Source organism: Egretta garzetta, unplaced genomic scaffold (genome assembly GCF_000687185.1).
Source record: "Egretta garzetta isolate BGI_Z169 unplaced genomic scaffold, ASM68718v1 scaffold557, whole genome shotgun sequence".
Classification (NCBI taxonomy): Eukaryota; Metazoa; Chordata; class Aves; order Pelecaniformes; family Ardeidae; genus Egretta; species Egretta garzetta.
The window spans coordinates 436704-458317 of record NW_009260264.1 but is presented as its reverse complement, the minus strand read 5'-3'; the positions used below and the strand labels follow the sequence as shown (position 1 = coordinate 458317).

The 21614-nt window shown below is 37.6% G+C and overlaps 1 protein-coding gene across 1 annotated transcript in view; it reads left to right on the top strand.

Annotated features, from left to right (window-relative positions):
* CORIN (corin, serine peptidase) overlaps positions 1-21614 on the top strand; it is a 136755-nt gene that overhangs the window by 6336 nt on the left and 108805 nt on the right. Inside the window, 2 exon segments of the mRNA XM_035897699.1 lie at positions 7110-7254; positions 17434-17886. Coding sequence (XP_035753592.1) covers positions 7110-7254; positions 17434-17886 — 598 coding nt within the window.

The window sequence follows — 21614 nt, the reverse complement described above, 5'->3', positions numbered from 1 at the left end:
TGCTCTGATAGCTGCTTGTACCTCAGCTAGAAAGTTCAAAACGAGGGTGGGTTGTCTGAGGGGTCCGCGGTCACGCTCTTTGGGCGGCACTGTGGGCATACTCCAAAGGAGATCTAGCTTGGCAGGCAGCAGTGCAGGGTCGCAAACACACAGATAACTGGAACGCCATAGCTGCCTTTGGGTTTTGTCTCAGCAAACTTACCGCTGGCTCTGCCTCAAACTGAAGCTGGAGCAGCGTCAGGACTGCGTTGCCACAGAGCTGGGTGAGACATACCTGAATGTCACCTTGTCTCTTCTGAGCTTCTCAAGTGTATCTACACAATTTCTCAGTGCCAAAGTTGTCTCAGTGGCTCACAAAACTGCTGAAATTATTTGTCAGAAGTAAAGAACCCCAAATTCGTGCAACAGAAATGAAGGAAAGAATGCCACATCAACATTCATTAGTCTGACTTGGTGACTTCTGGTGATGCCCAGTTTGGATTTTTACTATGCTGTGTCTCATGCTAGGTTAATAACAGCTTGAAAGGTCACCTGAACAGAAGAAGTGGTTAGTGGGTCTCTGTGGTAGTCTGAAAGGCAAAAAATCACCTTACTTTACATGACATGTCTTCTGTACACAGAAGAAATATCACTGACACAGTCACACTTTAAGTGAAAATGTAAGTCAGGAAGGTAAAATGTGTTTCTGCTTCAGCCAAAAGAATCTGGCCGGACATGGCATCTAGCACCAACCAAATATTTCATTTGGAAAGGTATGCCCAGCTTTATACAACATCTCCCTTACATTGGTATGATGACTCAACATGTATTTCAGTGGTTAAAATAGGGATAAATCAGAGTATTTTATTTCATGGATGGGAAAGGAGGTCTGGTCATCAAAATGAATTTTGAATGAATTATGTCAACAATTTGTAATTTGTCTGATGATATGGAATTTCCTGGGTGAAATTACAGGTTTACAGTGAACTTCAACTATCAGGAAAAGTAGTGCATTTCATTGTGCAAATAACAATTCACGTGAGACCAACATGCTTCTCATGTTTGCTGCCTTGCTATATAAAAAGGGTTTTTTATGCTGCCTTGCTCTATTAAGTTTTTTTTTTGCTGCTTTGCTGTATGAAAAGTATTTTTTCCCCTAAATTATTTCATTTCAGAATAACTGTGGCACTTTTGTTCTTAAACTCATGTACACTGGAATTTGAGTAATACTTGTATTTGCAGACAAAAGCTGCTTAGTATCCAACTTCTTATGCTGCCTTAACATTCGTTTTTCAGTTGGTCCAGTTCAGTTTGGTGCTCTGTTTCCTATAACACTGAAAATGAAAGATTATGCAAAACCTTGTTTCCAGTGACTTTTTGCTTGTTCCTGTTCTTAGTGTGTGACTTTGCCCGTACCTCTGGAGGATTTATTTTACATTTTCTGCTTGTTACAGTGACTATTATGTGGTGTTGTATATTTTGGATGATAAAGTAGTGAAATAGAAGTGCATTGCTGACTCCCAAATCTTCATGTGAACAGGACAGAACTGATAAAAAATATAGAACATTTGCATCTTCTGTTACTCGCTCCCAGGCATTTGAATATTGTGAGTTGGTCAAAAGAGGCTGTAAGAATGAGTGTGTTTAAATTTCTTTATATATACTGTTGTGTGTTTAAACATTGACACTTCATGTGTTCAGTTTTTGCTCTGTAGCCATGAGAACTGGGAACTGTTTTTCCTTACAGGGAAAGGAAGGCTGTAATGGCTGGTATGGTCATGTGCATCCAATATCTAGACCTTTAAGACCAGCATCATGAGAGTTGATAAAATCACAGGAGCTGACAACAGAGCATTGCTTCAACTTTAGAAGAGGAACAATATCAAGGATATGGAAAGAACTGCAGATAGTTTTCATAATCATAACATATTTTCTATATGTGAACTATTGTTTGGCTGGGTAACAGAGTCCTCAGTGGCATTATGAGGACTTCTAAAGGGCCATCTAATGACAGTCTTTCTGCATTTCATGGTCATGCCCACTTCTTTCCAGCATAAACACTACATAGTACTTTGGTGTATGGCTTGCTCAAGGCATTTTGATGCTTCTGATCCAACAGTTGCCTTCTACCTTTCTTTGTAGGCACCCATCATGCACAGAAGATTCTGTTAGCCCTAATGATATTTCTTTGTTGGGAGAATATCTGTTAGGTTTGTGGTGACAACAGCAGGAGATGTTTTTGTCAAGAGCTTCTGCCACGATCCAGGCTGTTTTATAGACTAGTAACTTAGATACTTTTTGTGTCTAAAAGGAAAATGCATGCTACCATAGGCTTTTCACCCATAATTCTTAATGTAATCTGTCATTTCTGTGCTTTAATATGACAGGCATGTTATTGAAATGACACCCATGAGATCAAATTCTCCCCACATCTTGCAGAAGACAAGCTGTGAATTTTGGTCCAATGAATTTTTAGACTTTCTGTAGTCAGATGGGACTGTATTTTTTTTCCATCTTACTTTTTCTGCCTCTGTGGTTTCAGAAAAATCAGCTGTGAGCAGTCTGATCCAGAAGTCCTAGATAAGCCTAGGATATTTTAAAAATCTGTGCTGAAATTAGCTGAGAGTTACTTAATGGTGTATTTCCTTTATTGAAGACATTACTGAAAGAATGGCACTCAGGTAAGCAGTGATTAATGGCATTTCATTAGGGACGGATTTTTTTAGCTGCCAGAAGAAATTATCTGATGTTTTTAAGCATCCTGTATTCTGACTATATTCTTGTTTAATGCAGAACCTGATTGTACTAAAAGCAAATGACTTGTTGCCTTACACACCAAACACTGACATTTCCTAACTGTGATGTACACAGTATTTCATTCAAAAAAGTCTTTCTTGAATTGAGTTTTCTAACAACAGTGGTAGGAAGGGAACTTGCACCAGTATTCTTCAAGTATTGAGGGTATGTTTCGGTTCAGTGCTGTGCTAAATCTATTTTATGCCAAAATCTCCAGCATTTAGGACTGGTTTCTTTCAGTCTGCCTTCAAGGATTCTGCTTCTAAGTCTTCTTCTCCTTCCCTTGGAAAGGGAGAAAATGTGTATCTACAAGGTACCTCAGTCTTACAGACTTAGAAAATTCAGAGAAAGTATTGACTACAGAGAGAGTTGAGGGAGACTGGTTTCTTATCTTGCCCGCTAACCTGGAAGCTTGGAATGAGCCAAGCAAATAAGCATGTAGCACCCCTGTTTCCTTCTACAGGCACATTTTTCTCTGAAGATTCCATTATTTATGCCTTTAATCCATTATTTATGCCTCTATTCCATTTTTGGTTAGAATTGAGAGGACAGAGCATGTCTGAAGTTTATTGAGATACCACTGGCATACTAGAGCACTTAAAACTGGTGCATGTATTCTTTGTGTATTGCAGTATTTGGTGGCAAGAGGAAAAGAAACAGTATCAGGGAAATATATATAAAGAGTAGGTATAACGCAGTTATGTTTATCTATAGGACACTATTAAACTCTCATTAATGATATAGGAATCAGTAGCACTATCTCTAGTTTTATGTCATATTCACCACAGAAATTGATGGAAAAACCTCATGTAGATGTTCAAGTGATGGAAAACTGGCAAAATTGGAAAACTGGAAAAATTAAGTTTATGTTTGCTGAGTCACCAATGATAATTTTAAATAGCTTTAGTGTTTTTCATGAGCTCTTTTCCTGTAGAAGGGAAAAATACAACACGGTGTTTAGTTGCCTATAAATATTTAGTTTGCTATTATACAAAACTAGCAATTTGTGGTGTTTAGAGAAGCATGTCTTTCACAATCCAACATTCTTTTCTTGAGCAGTCACTGAAAGCAAATTTGGATACAACAGCCCCTTCTAAAATCTGTGGTGGTAAGTTGTCAATGCAAAGATTGAGGTTTGTTGTTTCTTTTAGGAGCTGACAAGAAAGAAAATGAGGTTCTCCTTTAGTCGGAACATTTGCCTAAATTAGCTACTATCCACAATGCTAATAGCCTTTAGAAAAAATTTCTCACAGAAACAGAGGAACATAAGAAGCTCACTGTTTTCATTGGCACACGTTTAATGTTTCTCCTAGGTTAACTCTGAGGTGTCTGTACAACAGTGGTGGTAACTGCTCTCAGTTATGTGTGCCTGGGATGATTAAGATCTCATGTACCTCCAAAATATGTAATATCACCTCCTCCTCACAAGAAGAGTCAAAAAAATTGATGAGGAATACAATTTCTGTGTGTTTTCTCACTTCTTTGAGAATACGATTTTGTTGTTTATTGATAACATAAGTTTTTTAGTCCTAAGACAAACTCTTTGTGGAGTCATGGGACAGCATTTACCTTGCTTTACATTGGGTAGAGTTGGGCACTTTTGCCTGCGATTTGCAAGAAGCGCAGCTTGACTGGGGGTCATTCCTTCACATAAACAAGCTGGATCTTATGTTTGTTTGTCTTGAAGAAACAAAGAGTCAGCTCCCGAGTGCCCTGATCACTGGGCTGTGTAGTGATGGTCCTGCTCCCTAGTATCTGGCCCAGCAGAACTGCTTTGTTTTTTACAGAGTATTGTGACTTCAAGGGATGGTGTGCTCTGATTCAGGGAGTCTGTTTAGGTGTTTGGTTGTGATAGTCCACTGAGTTGTAGATCTAATTTTTAACTGCTTCAGGCTGAAGAGGGAATTGAACTTGACAGCCCCATTTCCTGCGGGAGCACTGTAACCACTGCACTGTTAGAAAGGGCAATTTTATGCCAGTTTTTCTCCTTTTTTTTTTTTTTTTTTTTTTTTTTTTGGCTGTGCTTTCAAAAGCAGTTATGGCAGCTGTGTTTTGGGAGATCTGTATTGATAACAGAGCTGTGTTATTCCTCTGTTACCTGCGCTCAGACCTCCCAAGGGGACCTAATACAGGCTGTGCAAACCAAGGTTATGGAATTCAGGGAAGCTTACAATGAGTAGCTGCTAAGCTGCTATATTCCAGTATGACCAGAAGCATAAATTCAGGCAGACTTTGAAGACTTTAATATAAATGTAGGCAAGTGTGGACTGCAGGAAGTTACATAGTGAAGCAGGGATTGTCTAAATGCCACTTGGGTTTAGGTTCCTAAAACTCACCTAAATCCTTGTCTTTATCTGTGCTTGGATATTTGAGGTGTTACTTGCGGGTAAGGGCAGTAATTTAGCTGAGATATCACAAAATCTTGGACTGCAGCATTTGCAGCTTCTGAATTAACTGTTAAGAAAAACACTTCTGACAACCAGTTAACTCTATCCAACATTCTTTATGTTTCTCTTGTTGTGGGAAATGGTGATGATCAGATTACAGACCTTGTCAACTCATCCAGGCTGTACCTTTTCAATAAACAGAGCTACCACTCTTACTATTCTTACACTAATCTGGCTGTGTCAGATGTTCAGATAACTCCACCATCTTTAGGTTGACCATCAATTTACATCCTGCTTCCTAGATAAGCCCAGTAGTAGGATGGTGTTGAGACTGAATCACTGGAATAGGAAGAAGGTTATCAAGTGAGATACTGCTCGCACCTCACACCATACTGGTACCGCATTTTCAATGTTACCTGGTCTTCACTTTGAACAGTGGAAGTAGAGGAAAAAATGGGACGCTGCACTGGATGGATCTCAAGGAGGTCTGATAACACGTGATGCTTAGCAGTATCAGAAAAGGTACATACGACTACACAAATGCAGTTTTCTTAATTTCTGCTGTCTGTACAGTGTCTAGTAACCAGGGGTGTCAGAAATAGGTGATAATTCGAATATGATCAGCCAGGAAAGTTTCTTTACTTTGTGCCATGCTGGAGCAAGAGACATTGCAGAATGATGGGAAATTATGCTGTAAATCCCACTTATGCCTACAGTCTTCTCAGTCAAGGCAGTAAAATGGGCAGTGAGGTTGGGGTCTAGTCTCTGTGCAGTAATTCCTTAAGAAATAGTTCAGCTTCCATCTATGTCAGTCCGGTAGCCTGTTCCTCACAGAAAGGCACTGACAGCAGAGCCAGCCAAAGGGATAATCCACAGAGATTGACATTTACAAACCAAAATACGTATGTTGTAGACCTCAGTCTCTTGAGGTTCTTTGCAGAGAGGCTGTCAGGGTAATAGATGCATTTACACTCTTGTGCCCTGTCACAACCAGCTTCATTGTGATTGATCTTCCTGACAAAGAGGATAAACAATTAGTCATCCTTTGGGAAGGCATTGTCCGGAATTAGTAATCCTATCATCCAATTTCACCTTATCATAGGGAAAATTGTAATTATTTTTAGTCAATTTTGAATAAAGTTGTATTAACTTCATAACAACAGTTTCAATCTTGCTATTAAATTTTCATTTGGAATTTTGGTTTTGTTTCTGTTTAAAAAGTATCTCATTCTTCCAGGATGAGATCATAGTCTTAATGGAGTTATGTTTAAAATTATATATATTAAATACATGTTTAGACTTTTGCAAAGGTTTGAATCTTTGTGCAGCTCAACTGAATTCAGAAAATATTTTTTCTCTCTTCTTCTATATTCCATTTATGGAACATTAAAAATATTAGTTGCAAAATCTGCAGAATACTGTGATAAGGAATAATTTTGTAAAGTACTGAAAAAATGAGATAGCATTATTGTGTATAGTAAGTGGAACAGTCCTTATCACTTCTATTGCCATTTAAAACAAAGATTATTACAGTTGCTTGATTCCTTTATAAAAGAAACTTAAGAACATGGAGCTCTTGAATAATTAGTAATGGACTATTTTTAATTATAAAATAACCTGTGTTTAGCCTTATAGCTTAAATTTATTATGTATTTTACATTTTTTCAAATGAAATGCCTATCCACCTTCTAGTTCATCAGAAACGTTTAGAAATTTCAGTGAAGCTGTAAGTCTGTGCATATTGGGTGAGCTAAACTAAATTATATGGATTATACTAGGCTGTCCACCAAAAAGGTTACATACAGCTTTTCGTTAAGAATCTAAAAGCCATTTATAGCATGTACGTAAATCATATAGCTGTTCTGTGTAATGAGGAGGACTGCTGTTGACACATAGGAGTTACTAACTGGCACCAGAATGATAAAACTGTGCTGTCTTGTTTTTCAGGTCTTAGGAACAGATGAGGATAATATGGGGGATGGTTGCTCTCAGAAACTGGCTTCTGCCAAGTTCCTTCGACTTTTGCTCCTAATACTGATTCCGTGCATCTGTGCCCTTATCCTTTTGTTGGTGATCCTCCTTACCTTTGTAGGTGAGTGCTAATGGGGTAAATTGACACATTTTTAATTAAGGAGGCTAAAACTGAGACTGCATTCTCAAGTGCCAATGAAATTGCGGACATTAAAGATACATCCCAGTACATCTACCTAACAAACTAATCTTCCTAGTGACTTAATAATGTTTGTTGCAGAGAAATAAATATGCTATTTGGATTTATATGTATAAAATGTATTTAAGGTACCAAAGAGGAAACTGTTTCTGAATTTCTCAAAGTAGATTTTTGGGGAGCATACTACATGTAGCTACATGTAGATGGTTTTCAGCAGTCATTTTACAAGTACAAAAAGATGTTTATGTTAGAACTTTAGATCACTGTCAGTGGAATGTAATATTTATCCCTTTATGGCACACAGTGATGTGCAAATCTGATTTTTATTTTCAAGTGAAAGCTAATTTATAAATAGCCATAATCTTTCTGAACAGCCTACGAAATATTACCACTTAGCTAAGGAGAAATATGTCCATTTCTTCTACATATGAAATATGTATCGATGCAGGACCCCAAGTATGTTTTGTGGAAACTTGTTCCAGGTATATTATATTTTATCATGACTTAGTCTATTAACTAACTCTGTGTCTGTTACAGAATTAAAAGGTAGTGATTTATTACCAAAAAATTTTTACAAAGCCTTCCCTTTGTTACCTTTAGAGAAGCTGGCATATCATTACATTGCTTCAACTACAACATGAGAAAGACAGTCATATCAGGTTAAAGCATTACTTTTTTTTTCAGGAAAAAAAAAAAAGTGAAAAAATCTGCTTTCAGTGCTGAGGGTTTCTTGGACTTTAACTTCTTTTTTTTTATTAATGAGAATATTTTCTAGTTTTGCTTCCTTAAGTACTTCAGAAGCACATTTGTAACAAGTGGCTTAATGTGTGACATGTATAGATACAAATTTATTTTCCTATTTTAAACCCCCAACTTCAATACGTGTCATACAATCAAACAGTTAGCAAGCACAGGAAGAAACTAAACACATCTCAATAGCACCTTCAGCACTGTCAAATCTGTTTTCTCAATTCAATCTGTAAAGGACTTGCAACAAGACATTGTAGGCATGTTCTTTTCATTTAGCTAAGTTAGGGAAGTAAAAAAAAAAGCCAAGCTAGTGAATGTTATGACTGACATAAGTAAGTCTTGGGATGTATCTTTAAACTAAGAACAGTCTGAACTAGATTAAGATCAAGTAAGTCTGGCAATTAGGAAATATGATGCCGTTCAACATACTTTCCTTATGTTTAGCATTCCATTTATATCCTTCATATCCTCTGCCCTAGATTTTCATTCTTTGGTGAGAAAGCAGATAAAAAAGCAGGTGTATTTACGTCAGCTCTACTCAATCTCCTCCTTAGAGGCATGTATTGACATAACACTCATTAAAATGTATGAAATCTTCTGGGGAAATGGGACCCGTTCTGATCCTACTTACGTAGGAAAGATTGGGACTATCTCCTCTTAAGTCAATGTTATTACTGTAGGGTAAAGAATTAGGCTTGGTGTTATTACCCAAGTCTAAAACTGGCAAAGCTCCCTTCAGCATCTTTTGAATTAGTATGATTATAATTTACTATTCTCTCTCAGTTAGAAGCTTTCATTTTATGTGCATTGATAACCTAGAAATAAATATATCTGATGACTGGAATTAAATGAACAAATTCTGTGGGCATCTTTAAAGTGTATTAAATATAATATAGTCTCTTCTATTTATTGAGGATACACTATATCCAGAATAGTAGTTCATATTCATTTCAGATCAATAATAACTGAATTATGTTACAGTCTAATATTGTATGATGACTTATAATGTAAGAAATGAGTTGATAGTCCTGCCTGGCTAACACAAATTATTTGTTATATAGGAAATTCTGTTCTTATTTTTTCACAAAATGGAGGAGTTAAATTCTGTGGTTGTCGTTCTAGTATCTTTCACTGGTGCTTAATACATAAATAGAGAGCTCCAGTATATCATTTAGAACCTTATGAACTTTTTTGATTTGGCTTTGGTAATGAACTCATCAGAAAATTAGGCCTTTTATATTTTGCAAGAAAGTATTTTGTTTCTTGTAGTAAGTTTGTAAGTAATTATTCTTTTCCTTCTGTAATTTTTTTTTAATTAAATGAGGCATATACACGTGGAAAGGTGTGCATGCACCTTAGAATTTCCTACTCAATTTCCTTTCACCTATTTTGTTGCTCTGGATATTATGCAAGATTTGATGTTGAAGAAACTGAAAAGTTGGTATGGGTGGAAGGAGACAAGTAGAGCAGCACAGTTATACTGAAGTAATAGAGAATATCCTACTCGAGGTGTGTCATGAGGGCCTGTTTTCAGAATACGACATTAATCAACCTTTCAAAATTATTTATGATCAAAATATTCAAGATGCAAAGCCCCTGAAGACATTATTTTGTTAGAACTGTGTACAAAGAAAGTAGAAAGCGAATTATCAGTAGAGATAGATACACGTTATATTGACTAAAGACACAAGAGACTTTTATGGTCCATAGAAGAAAATATCAAGCTGAGTTGTTTAGCGTTGATTTCTCTTAAGTACTTACTTACACTCTGGCTGTGCACACTCTTCTGCCTCTCACCAGGAGTATAGCACGCTTGTCACCTGCAGAAGAAAACTTTGTAATGAGTGAATGTTGTTTCAGTCATTGAAGCAGAGGCAGTACCAGTTGCTATGAAGGAAGTCTAGCCTTTAGACCATGACCATAAAAATCTGCTGACTGCCTGTGTTACATCAGAGGACAGGAGGGCTTAGGAATGGTGCTTGCTCTGGACTGTTGATGACCTAACCTTGACCATGAAGACCTAACTCAGCAACATAAATTTGAAAGGGGGAGAGAAGGCTAGATTATACATGACTAAAATTACTGATATCTTACAATTTCATCTGACCTCTATAGACATCAAGAGCCTTCTAGTAAGACTGGTCCATAATTTTTTTCTGGGGGTTATAGTTAGTGTAGTATAGTAAGTTTTCATTACTTTCCAGAAAAACAAACAATAACTGAATCCATGGTTTGAATAGCGAAATCTTTTTTTAAAATGGAGAGGTGGAAGCTCACCTTCAACTTGTTTCAGAATCTGAAGTCTATGTCCCATTTTGTTTACACTGAAAAAAACCCGTCAAGTAATGAATAGTGTGCAAACATTTCAAAGGTGAAAATCAGCGTGTTTGTAAGAATGAAAAACCTCTGGCATTTTCATTCTTTTCCTTGCAGAGAGGAAGTGTTCTAAACCACTTGAAACATTGTTTTTAAAATGTCCTTCATGGCTGGTGAGCATCATACCAAATTAAACATTTTTTTGATTGTACTGTAATTGCTTACCACTGCAGTTATTTATCTGGGAAAACAAAGTGCTTTATACATACAGTTCCATAAAGAAAAATTAATTATATTTATTTTATAGTGATAAATGCATTCCATGGTAGATGTCCCATTCCTCCCATTGCTTCACATCAGTATCCTCAACTCATACTCATGTGGTCTTCTGTTACCTCTTGTTAACAGCCATCCACAACTAATGCTTTATTTATTGTTTTCTGTAGAATTCAGAACAAGTTTTGTGACACATACAAATGTCAGACTTTTACAGTCCAGACATAATTTTTTGGGCATATGATCACACTGCAGGAGCACATCAAATAAACCTGCCTTTCAGGCAAGCAGCATACCATCTTATCTATGCACAATGTTAGACATTCATGCATTTTGCAAAATAATATTTTAAAAATCTGTTAGTCCGTCAACACCAGTGGGAATGAGGATTACAGGTAAAGTCTCCGAGATGCAGTGTTGACTATGGGTATGCAAATAATTGAGGTTTTGGTTCTCTCACTGTCCTTACATTATCAGCATGCAGAGGTTATATTTTGGCTCTGACATGTATTTTGAGATTAATTTTGGTTCTCAGTGAGAATTATTACAAGTGTTATGTGTGACAGGTTGTATTTAGCATTTTCATTTCACTCTCCGTAAAAACAAAGCTCATTCTAATAGCTGCATTTTTATTATCCTTGTATAAGTATGAACCAGCTGTGGCAGTTCTCAAATCATTCTGTTGTCTGGCAAAACTGTAGCACAATTCTGTCCACCTGAGAGATGCTGTCAATGTCTTCCATGTCGCTGGCTGAACAATGATCTATGAACTATTATATTATCTGTGAGACCTGTGTTCTCCTCTCCCTTCTGCTCCTGAGAACACAGAAGGAGCTGTGTCTCCTTCACAGAATAAACATCAGGAGAAGTTCATTATAGTACATTTGTGGCTGTTGGATCTTCCACATTCCTAAGGTAACATGCATATGTCAAGACTCCTGTATCAATTTGGGAGCCCAGCTGTACTGGCTCATAAGGAACTTTTTGCCACACAGAAAGTTAAAGTTGCAGGGAGTTATAGTTACTCTCTAGAGTAAAAGGATCTTGATCCCTGAATCATTTGGAGATACTGGCAGTTATCCAAGGGATGTCGAGCCTTGAGGCGTATGACATGTCCTCAAAATCTAAAGTGACTAGCAGCATGGAGGTCCAAAAGTTATAGTTTTGAAAGCAACATGAAATATAAACAATCCCATTGTCAATCAATGGCAATATGTGCTGTAAGACAGGTGTCTAAGTTTAAGACTACCATATAAAGAAACCATTTGGTCCTGGGAGTTTTTCTAATGGAAGATGGTAATCATCAGCTAAATGATCTGCCAGTTCTTTAATTTCATCTTGCCAACACACCTATATTATGGGGAACGTCCAAAGGAGTGTATCCCAGAGCAGCCCGTATTCTACCCGTAAGACCTAATTTAGTCTAGCAAGCCTTCTTTACTGATACACCTGGAATGCTGGAAAAAAAAATAAAATGCTGTGAATACAGCTCCAGGTCAGAATGTCTGCTGTGAGACATCACTGAGGTCAGCGGGGAATTGCTCTTGTGATCTAGAGAATAACGAAATGAAAACCTGGCAGTCCACCCAGCACTGATGGACAGAAGGTCACAGTGACTGAAGCATGGATTCTGGTGTGGCATCACTGACTCCCAAGGAGCACATGGAGCTTTATTCATTAGCCAGTGCAAAATGAGTGTTTAACACAAGCACAGAGTTCAGGATTGGTTTCTGAATTGCAATAGAGCCATTGTGTGTATGTTACATTTAATTTCTTAGGTTAAGAAAAGCTTTATAAATAAAAATTTCTAGTTACATGACACATCATGCTCAAGAGACAGGAAAAAAGAAAGACACCGACAAGATTTTTTTTTTTTATTAGACCACTGTGACTGTAACTGGGAACTTTCAGGCAACATCAGCTGTTAATATGAAAGCTATCTACTGTATTCCCCTGCAGCCCTTTAGTATGATCCTGATATTTTTGCTGAGACTTAGTTGCCTGAAAGCCAGAAGATGGTGAAAGGGAAAATCTTTCTGCACAGGACCTTAGGAGCCTGGCTTTGTTCTGCAGCTTCTTTAAAAGATGCCTTCCACAAAGTCTACTTTGAGTTTCATTTTTATCTGGGAACTGATCCATTGTTTGCATAAGTCATCTGTTAAGTTGCCTTGGGCGGCTGGTAAGCAGTTTAAGGTAATGTCTTTGTTTGGCAGGAGGAGCAGAATAAAGTCTATTACTGCAGCTTAACTGATGTGCAATGGTTTGGTATGCTATAGGACCTCCATATTAACAGTGATGTGCCCGTTTCTTCGGAGTGCAGAGTCATAGGGACAGATCCTGCAGAAGAAATCGTGGTGGGTCTGTGCTGGCTAGTTATAGTAGTGAACCAGCGTTTTATTCCCTGTGTAACTGCCTTACCCATTACACATACTTTGGTAGGCTGCTTTGCCTGTTTCATTAGCTTTTTAAACAAACTTGGTCTTTTTGAGGTTTCCTGCTGTGAGCTGCTAGAAGTCGCCCACAGTGTACACTGCCAAAATCTCAACTGAATAGCATGAACAGTGTGACTATTTCTTAGATCTCATAACTGCTCATTTCAGATCTTTAAATAAAACATTAATTCTCCAATAGTGAACAGCAACTGGAAAATGATCAGTGAAACTCTTGGCAAAGCATCGCTTTGAACCGAATGAGCCTAGTGCCAGTTCCTCATTTTGTACCAAACACAATGAAGGCCAGCATGCTGCATATTTCCGTCATCTGGGCATGTCCAGCTGTAGCTGGAGACATAAATCCAAAATGGTTACAGCTACTTCTCAACTAATTAACTATCTATCTGGCTTATGGTTTACCATCTACAGCTTTATGATTTACTGTCTACAGCTCTGTATGAATGCACATCTGAAGAACAGTTGGATATAGCGTGCATGTATACGTGAATAAAATGCATGTTCTTTTTGTGTTATATGGCTGTTAGCAGACTGATAAAGAGTAATTCACTTTTCATTACTGAAGAGATTAAAAAAGAATTTATTGTTTTAAAGCATCACACTGTTTTCTTAGGTATCTTAAAATTTTAATAGTTCCTTCAGGGCTTTTGATGCTATAAAAAGTCTGTAGTAAGCTTAATTTAAGATTGAAGATCTTTTTAGGAGGGGAAAGGATGAGAATCAAAGCAAATGGGAGCCTAATTCTACAGCCTGGAATTGAGTGCTTGAATTCCGTACTGTGTATTGGGAAGATGCACGGGGGAAAACATGGGGGGAGAAATAGGTGACTCAGGAAGGTGATCCAAAAGCTTTAGATACTAAGTGGAAACAGAGTTGTTATCTAGAGCTAGCTAGTAGGGAATGCCAAACAGAGGTCTATGCCTACATCTCTTAAGGGCATATGCACCAGAGCCCAGGCTCATGTTATCTTGTGGGGAAAAAACCTGTTAAAAAGAATTTTAATACTACTCATTGTCAGCTGAGATGATAAAATGGGGAAGGCCTTTTGTGTAGAAGAGGTTCATTGTGTGGTACACCTGTCAAGAAGAGAAAGGGAGTTGTTATCACTAGCAAACTGTGAAAATAGAACAAAAAATGCTATGGCCTGAAGAAATAAACAAGCATTTGGGGATCTCAGTGGAAGAAGTAAATGACCTTATGGGTAGCGATAGATATGGCTATTATTTAGTTCCAGAAAAAGAATTAAATAAGGCAGAGAGGGGAGACTGGGTAACTTCAATGTTTTCCTTAACAGTATTTATTGGTCCACTGTATTAAACCAAAAGGTTTTTTTAAACTTCTTTCAAGAGTTTACCTGTCATGTAATATATTGCCTGCTATTCTGCTGAGTGATATATAAATAGCTAATAATTTTAACTTTAATTTTAATTCATTATTCATAGCTCTTTGGGACCAATATTTTCCAGGCTTTTTCTATTTTTGTGCTGAGTGGAGGAGAAGAGATGAGCCTAGAGAGGAGGAGAGAGAATGTGAAAAAAATCCCCTCAGCTATTCTTGAGTTATGGAAAAAAATTATGCACTTTTTCAAAGAAGGAAAAAAAGCTTGCTTTAATTTTTTGAAAACTACAGAGAAAACTACCGAAGTTTGAAACTTGAAACAAAGTAGGCTTCTGAATCATAGAGATTCAAAGCTTTATTTGGAATCAAAGCATCCAAGTAAAGCTACATATGAATGAGCACAATTTCTGAGCATGATCAGTCACAATTCCTTAGATTTTAGCAAATCATATTACTACCGGTCCCTATTTGTGAAACCAGAGCACATTCATTCTTCCCGTTTGGCCTGACCAGAGGACTCAAGCAAAAAAAAATCGCTGCTGAAATAATTTGCGCAAGTGAGATTTTTAGCTGCTTCTCTAAAATAGACACAGTAAATTCCTCCAAATCCCAATGAATTATGAACAGTTGCTGGTGGAAAACCAGAAACCTTAACATGTATATATATATATATATATATATAAAGTTCCCTTGGGTTCTTCCAGTAGAAGTTAGACACAAAGATTACTCACAGTTAGTGACACTGGAGCCAAAACAACCCAGGCTGGATAAAAGGAGGATATGGTAAATCTCAACTGGTAACTGTTTCATTGAACTCCATTATATTTCAGGAATCTTACAAGTTTTTCTTGCTCGTTCCAGTTGCTACAGTGAAAAAGAAAATGCTAAGATTACCCCTTTTCAGCTACTCTAGTTCTCTTTTCTTCTTACCTATAAAGCTTTCCAACCCAAAATCACTTCAGACTGTAACTGGAAGTTGGGTTCTTCTGGCATGGTTAGTTATTTGTGGCTGTGATTAATAAAGATTTCCTCCTGCTCAGTCTTTGAATTTCAGACCAGTCAACTGATTTAGTCTAGCTGCAGAGTGCATGAAGGGGTGAGAAGAAGAATTCAATAACAGCAGTGGGAAGGGGCTCAGGATACCTGAGCGGGTACGGGCTGCGCATGGTGCCTGGAGTTGGCAGAGCGGTGGGTTTGGCTAGGGAGGGAGCCTGGAGTGGTGGTGGGTGAGCGATGCCTGGCTGAGAGGTGCTGGTGCGACTACCCATTTTGGTAAACCAAACTGAAAATGAAGTTCAGGAGAGATGGCTGTGGGTATTGTGTGGACTCAAGAGTCATCTGCACCAAGTGGCTAATGAAATATCAAATCAATACGAAAGCCTAGGAAAAAATGATTTATGCATCAGAGTGGAAAGAAAATCTGTGTGATTTGCCTTGAGTTCAGAGGGTTTGTAGAGAACAACAGGAGGTGAATTCTTGCTAATGCACTTCAGGTGTGACCATCTTTTTGGCTTGAGGGCCTGTAGGGTGAGAGAGAAGAAAAGGAGTTGAAAGGATAAGCAGAATGTTCTCTCCTTTCTACACAGAGCCTAGTTCAAGGAAGCTGTGTTTTAGGCCTTTTCTTTGGATTTTGGCTAAGGAAAGGCTGTTGTATTTGTGTCTTATTGTTGAAAGGACAAATATGCTTCACTTCTTTTTTCACTTCATTGTCTTGAAACAATGTGAGAGGAGTGCTTAAATTTCACTGCTAGGAGTAGACAACAAGAAAAGCTATTAAAATTATCTACTATTGCTAGGGCATTTAAAAACAGTTGGGAGATTTTATGTTTTGATGGATTCCTTTTAATTGTTTGTAATCAAGTCTAGCTGAACTGTGTTTATTATGACTGTTAAACTCTTTTACATGACTGGTGGCAAAAATGGCTTTTGCTATTTGCCAGAAATTTCTTAGATTGTGATACAGAGTGATGCTTCTCTTCTAGCATTAAATATGACTCTAATATATTTGGTTAAAAATTTTGAGTTAATATTTGTAGTTTTTATTATAGATATCTAAGTTACATGTCCTATATTTGTTTGAGATGCCTTCTTCATTATTTGGAATAATTAAATATTTCAGTAATAGTCACAGGTTAAATATAGATTCACTTACTATTTAGTTTGAATTCCCTGATGCTTACAGGATGTATCTCCTTGGTGTTATGCAGCTGTTTTGATTTGTGAACTATAATTACTTGTAACTGTGCAACACATACAACTAAGCAAAGTCTGTGTTTTTCTATGATATAATAAATGAACAAAAACCCCAAATACTGTAAGTCCCTAATATTTTGGATAACACTATAAATTTAAAATTCAGTATCGGAGAAGAATGACAAAGAACTCATGGACCTATATTTAGCAATGGTAATTTAATAACATAATCCTGTAGAGAGAAAATAATATCTCTTTCAATTTTAAAACTTAATGAATACAAAATATATTAAAAATGTATTGGTTCACCTGAGGCTTCAGAATTAGCTTTCCCAAGATGGTGGTACTAGGAAAACAGAGGATAATGCAATTTAAAAAGAGAAAAAAAAAATAGTATTGCCAATCTTGTTAACATTATGATAGAATGATTGCATGTTGGAGCTCCCCAAAATTACAATCCATAGTTATAAACATGTAAGAATTCAGTGACCTACTACAAGTAAGGTTAAAATATTTTTAGTTCATGGAAGCGTTTATTTGCTTCTCTATTTATATGTCTCTCTGTTTATCAGTAGTCATAGCTTTTGTTTTGATGTGCTACTGTTAATTTGTTGCTATATGAAATTCTTAACTTTAGTTCTCTTTAATTATAACTTTGAAATAAATATTACTTTTTTACTCTGTGCCATTATATTTATTATTAACCTTCCAAAACAAATTGGTAACACTTGTCCTTCCAGGTGATGGTAATTTTGGTGCTTTTTTTCCTTTCTTCCAGGGGTGTTAGAAAAAACATGCTTTTATTCAAATGGAAGTGAGGGCCTCACAGTTAACGGTGGCATTGAAACATCTGATGTTCTTTTGCCAAACATGGTTGAAAACAGTTCCAAGACTGATCCCACAGTGGATCTCAGCACACAGCCCTCTTCCTGGACCACCACACCTTTATCCCACATTGACCAAATGAACAAGAACTCAAATGTATTTAGAGAGACTTTCCAGGAAAAATCATTTGCTCTCACAACTCAAGCCACAGTGCTCAATCCTCACCCTACATATGATGCTGCTTTGGCAGAGGGCTCTGAAGACCGCACCCAGCTCTTTGCCACTGCAGAGGAGGCAACTTTATGGTCTACAGATGCATCCTTTGAAAACACAGAGAGGATGACCACTCTGCCAGTATTCAGTCCTACCCGTCCATCTGTGTTACAAAAAATGGATCAGAAAAAAAGTAAGTTTACATTTTATTTAGCTCCGTAATTCTGACTCAAAAAGTACATAACATACTGTTGGCATGCTTCCCAGTGTGTTTCCATGAGTTCTGAGGAATGTGTCCCTTTTGATAATTGATTTTGTCATGCACATTCCATGTTGCAAGCAACTGGTTTCTTATCAGAACATTTGATTGGCCCCATTGAGGAAGATGCAGTAAATTCTTTCAGGTATGAATATTTATAATGCATTTTTAATTGGTGATAAACATGCATGCTTACCAAGGCTGAAAATGAGTTATTGCAGACCATATTCAGTTTGTAGATTGAATTTTCTGTGTTTCTTTAAAATTATGTATGTGGTAAGTACCTTCCTGAACTTGGGATGTAATTACAGTTACAACTTTTTCTGTGTTAATAGATAAATTCTTCTCTAATTTGAAGCAGTTTCTCTGTGTAGCAATGAGGTTCCAGTGACATTTCTGAGGACTATAACCAAAATGTCTAGAGCAAATGATAACAATTAACTGTGATCAGTTTTTGGTGGGTTTTTTTGTTTGACTGTGAAAGTAGGTGCATTTCATTAGTGACATAGTAATTTTATTGATTCTTCACGTCAGTGGTAATTAAAGGTTCCCTGTTACTGTTTTGCTAATAACTGAAACACCAGGGTACCATATTAAAATGCATATAATTCTTTTGCTCTTGATCCCACTAGAGCACAAAGCAAATCTTATTCCAGGTCATAGAAAGATCTGAAATAGATGAAAGGAGATAGTCAGTGACCTGAAAGTGGCACACTCTATTAAATGTATTTTTGAAATGTCTATAAAATGAGAATGAAGAGATGGTATTTGACAGTGGGGATTGCTTCTGAAAGGCCACTGAATTATATGTTGAGGAGCAGGCCTGTGTGTCATTCCTCTGTTGGATTCTGTGCTCAGTTAAGTTGTAAGACCTGATATTAGTTAACTGATACTTTTTTGTTCTGCTGGGTTTTTTTAAGCATTCTCCCTTCAGGAGTTTGTCCCCACTGCAGATAAAAGTTGGGAAACAGCTCTATTATGTCTTTTTCTTGTTCTTTCTGGGGTGAAGTAAAAATACAGAAAACCTTGAATAAGATTTTATTTTTTAAAACCTGGTACACAGAAGACACTCCTTTTGAAGGCAATTCAGTGATAACTTATTTTCTCACTCAAAAATTAGCTTTCAAAAATAATAACTTACTGTGAATTGATGATTTGTCAACATTTTCTTCTGTCCCCTAGACTGTAGCAACTCCACAGAGCCTTTGAATGGTGCAGACTTTCTGTACATTGTTGCTAAATTTTCTTGAACAGATTTATCTTTCATTTTCTCCCCCTGCACCCCAAACTCAGAGCAAATGTATATAAATGCACACTTGTATCCTATTAGTGATTCATTTATTTACCTCTTTTGGTAACTTGGTTAATTATCACCACACCAAGGAACAACGTAGAAGCATAGTATGTTGCACTACAGATACTTCCAACCCATTGGATTTTCAATAATTACTGTAGCAAAGGACACCTCAAAATTAGTGGCCTGATGAATAATGTTGAGCAAAACTGTAGGGCAATACCCCACCTGTTTTTCTTAACTAGGTATTCCTTGATGTGTTGTGGGGTCTAACTGTTCCTATTGTAGAAGGTAGTGTCTTTGCGTTGCAGGCTCAGTAGCTGGATAGAGACAGTATAGATATGTTGTGTAAGATTCTGTATATTTGTATTCATCTGCCTAATCATCATATTTGAGACACCTGGAATTCCAGGAAATATAGATGAACAGTGTAAAACTTTTTTCCCTTTTCTTATTATATTGGAATGAACTCTTTTGAGATGGATATAGTATGCGTATACGTGTGCATGGGAGGTGATATCTTTCCCTCCTAGGATGTTGATGCAAGGACAAGTGCTACAGCGGCTCAGGACAACCTTAGGTCTGGATTTCTAAACTTTCAAATATTTGGGGTTTGGTATTCTATAGAAAGGCACTTGTAGCCTACAAAGAAATTCCAAGTATGTGCAGTTCATTCCAACAGCAGTATGACTGTATGTACATTCAGTAGGCATGACTACTTGAGATTCTACTGTGAGGTAGTTTATTCTGTGTATAGAGAAAAGGGCACAAGATTTTCAAAGACAAATTTGAAATATGACAGATTTCTTTAAAAAACAAAAACAATAACAAAACCTCCCCATCCCAAACTGAGATCCTTCAAGTTAGGTTTTTCTCCCCTTATTGGAAACACCAGGAGCTAGTATGTTACTAATCAATAACCTCTCAGTCTTTGAATCCACTTTAAAGGGTTTTGCTTATCTGCATTCATGTGGACATTGCCTTAATTCTGTATGTAGATACATAAAAAATGCATATATATTTTGGTGATTCAAATTTGGTCTCAGAATAACTATGTGTTTCCCTGGCTGTCCAAGGCATGGAGGACTAGAAAGCAGGAGATTTTGATAAGTACAAAGGGCTCCTCACTACCTTGCTTGTCCCAGCCTTTGCAAATTAACTGCTTACACTCATCTTCAGTCTTTTTGATCTCTCCTTTCTCACTAAGCTTTGCTTCTTGGAGGGAACTGTAAGGTAACAGAGAACATGGTCTCATGTCCACAGAGGTTCTTTCTTACATATTCTGGTGTGTAAGGAGATGGGTAATAACTGGGAGGTGACATATAAATAAGTTTTGGAATAGTGAGACTGGAATAGCCTTTTGGAGTTAAAAGGATTTTTTGGGACAAGTAAAACTTAATGACCACATGGGAATGGTGGTAATAGATCAAATAAAGTCTGTCTTGCTTAGTGTCTGGATCCGACTGTAACCATTAGCACGTGCCTAAAGAAGAATAAACTAGGGCTAGCGTACAGAGACACTTCAACATTATATGGTAGCAGATTCCAGTAATCTGCAGTAAGTCCTGATGAGCGTTCTCCCATGAATTTATGTCATCGCTTTTGAACCCATGTAAAATGGAGGTTTGAGCTTTTTAGGCATATCTTATAAGGAAATAGGGGTAATGTGGGACCGCTGCTAAACAAAATGGGTGCCCTGGTGACAGAAGATACAGAGAAGGCGGAGCTACTGAATGCCTTCTTTGCTTCAGTCTTCACTGTCGAGGCTGGCCCTCAGGCTCCCCAGTCCTGGCAGGTAAGCGAGCTAGCTTGGAGAAAGGATGACCTTCCCTCTGTCGACGTGGGTCAGGTTAGGGATCTTTTAAGGAAGCTGGACACCCACAAGTCCATGGGCCCCGATGGAATGCACCCACGAGTGCTGAAGGAACTGGCAGATGACAATGCTGAGCCACTCTCCATCATCTATGAAAGGTCGTGGAGAACAGGAGAAGTGCCTGATGACTGGAAGATAGCCAATGTCACTCCAGTCTTCAAAAAGGGCAAGAAGGAGGACCCAGGGAACTACAGGCCAGTTAGTCTCACCTCTGTCCCTGGAAAGGTGATGGAACAACTCATTCTGAGTGTCCTCTCCAAGCAAGTGGACGACAAAAAGATCATCAGGAGTACCCAGCACGGATTCACCAAGGGGAAATCATGCCTGACCAATCTGATAGCCTTCTATGATGGCATGACCGGCTGGGTAGACAAAGGGAGAGCGGTGGATGTTGTCTACCTTGACTTCAGCAAGGCTTTTGATACTGTTTCCCATAACATCCTCATAAGGAAGCTCACGAAGTATGGGTTGGATGAGTGGACAGTGAGGTGGATT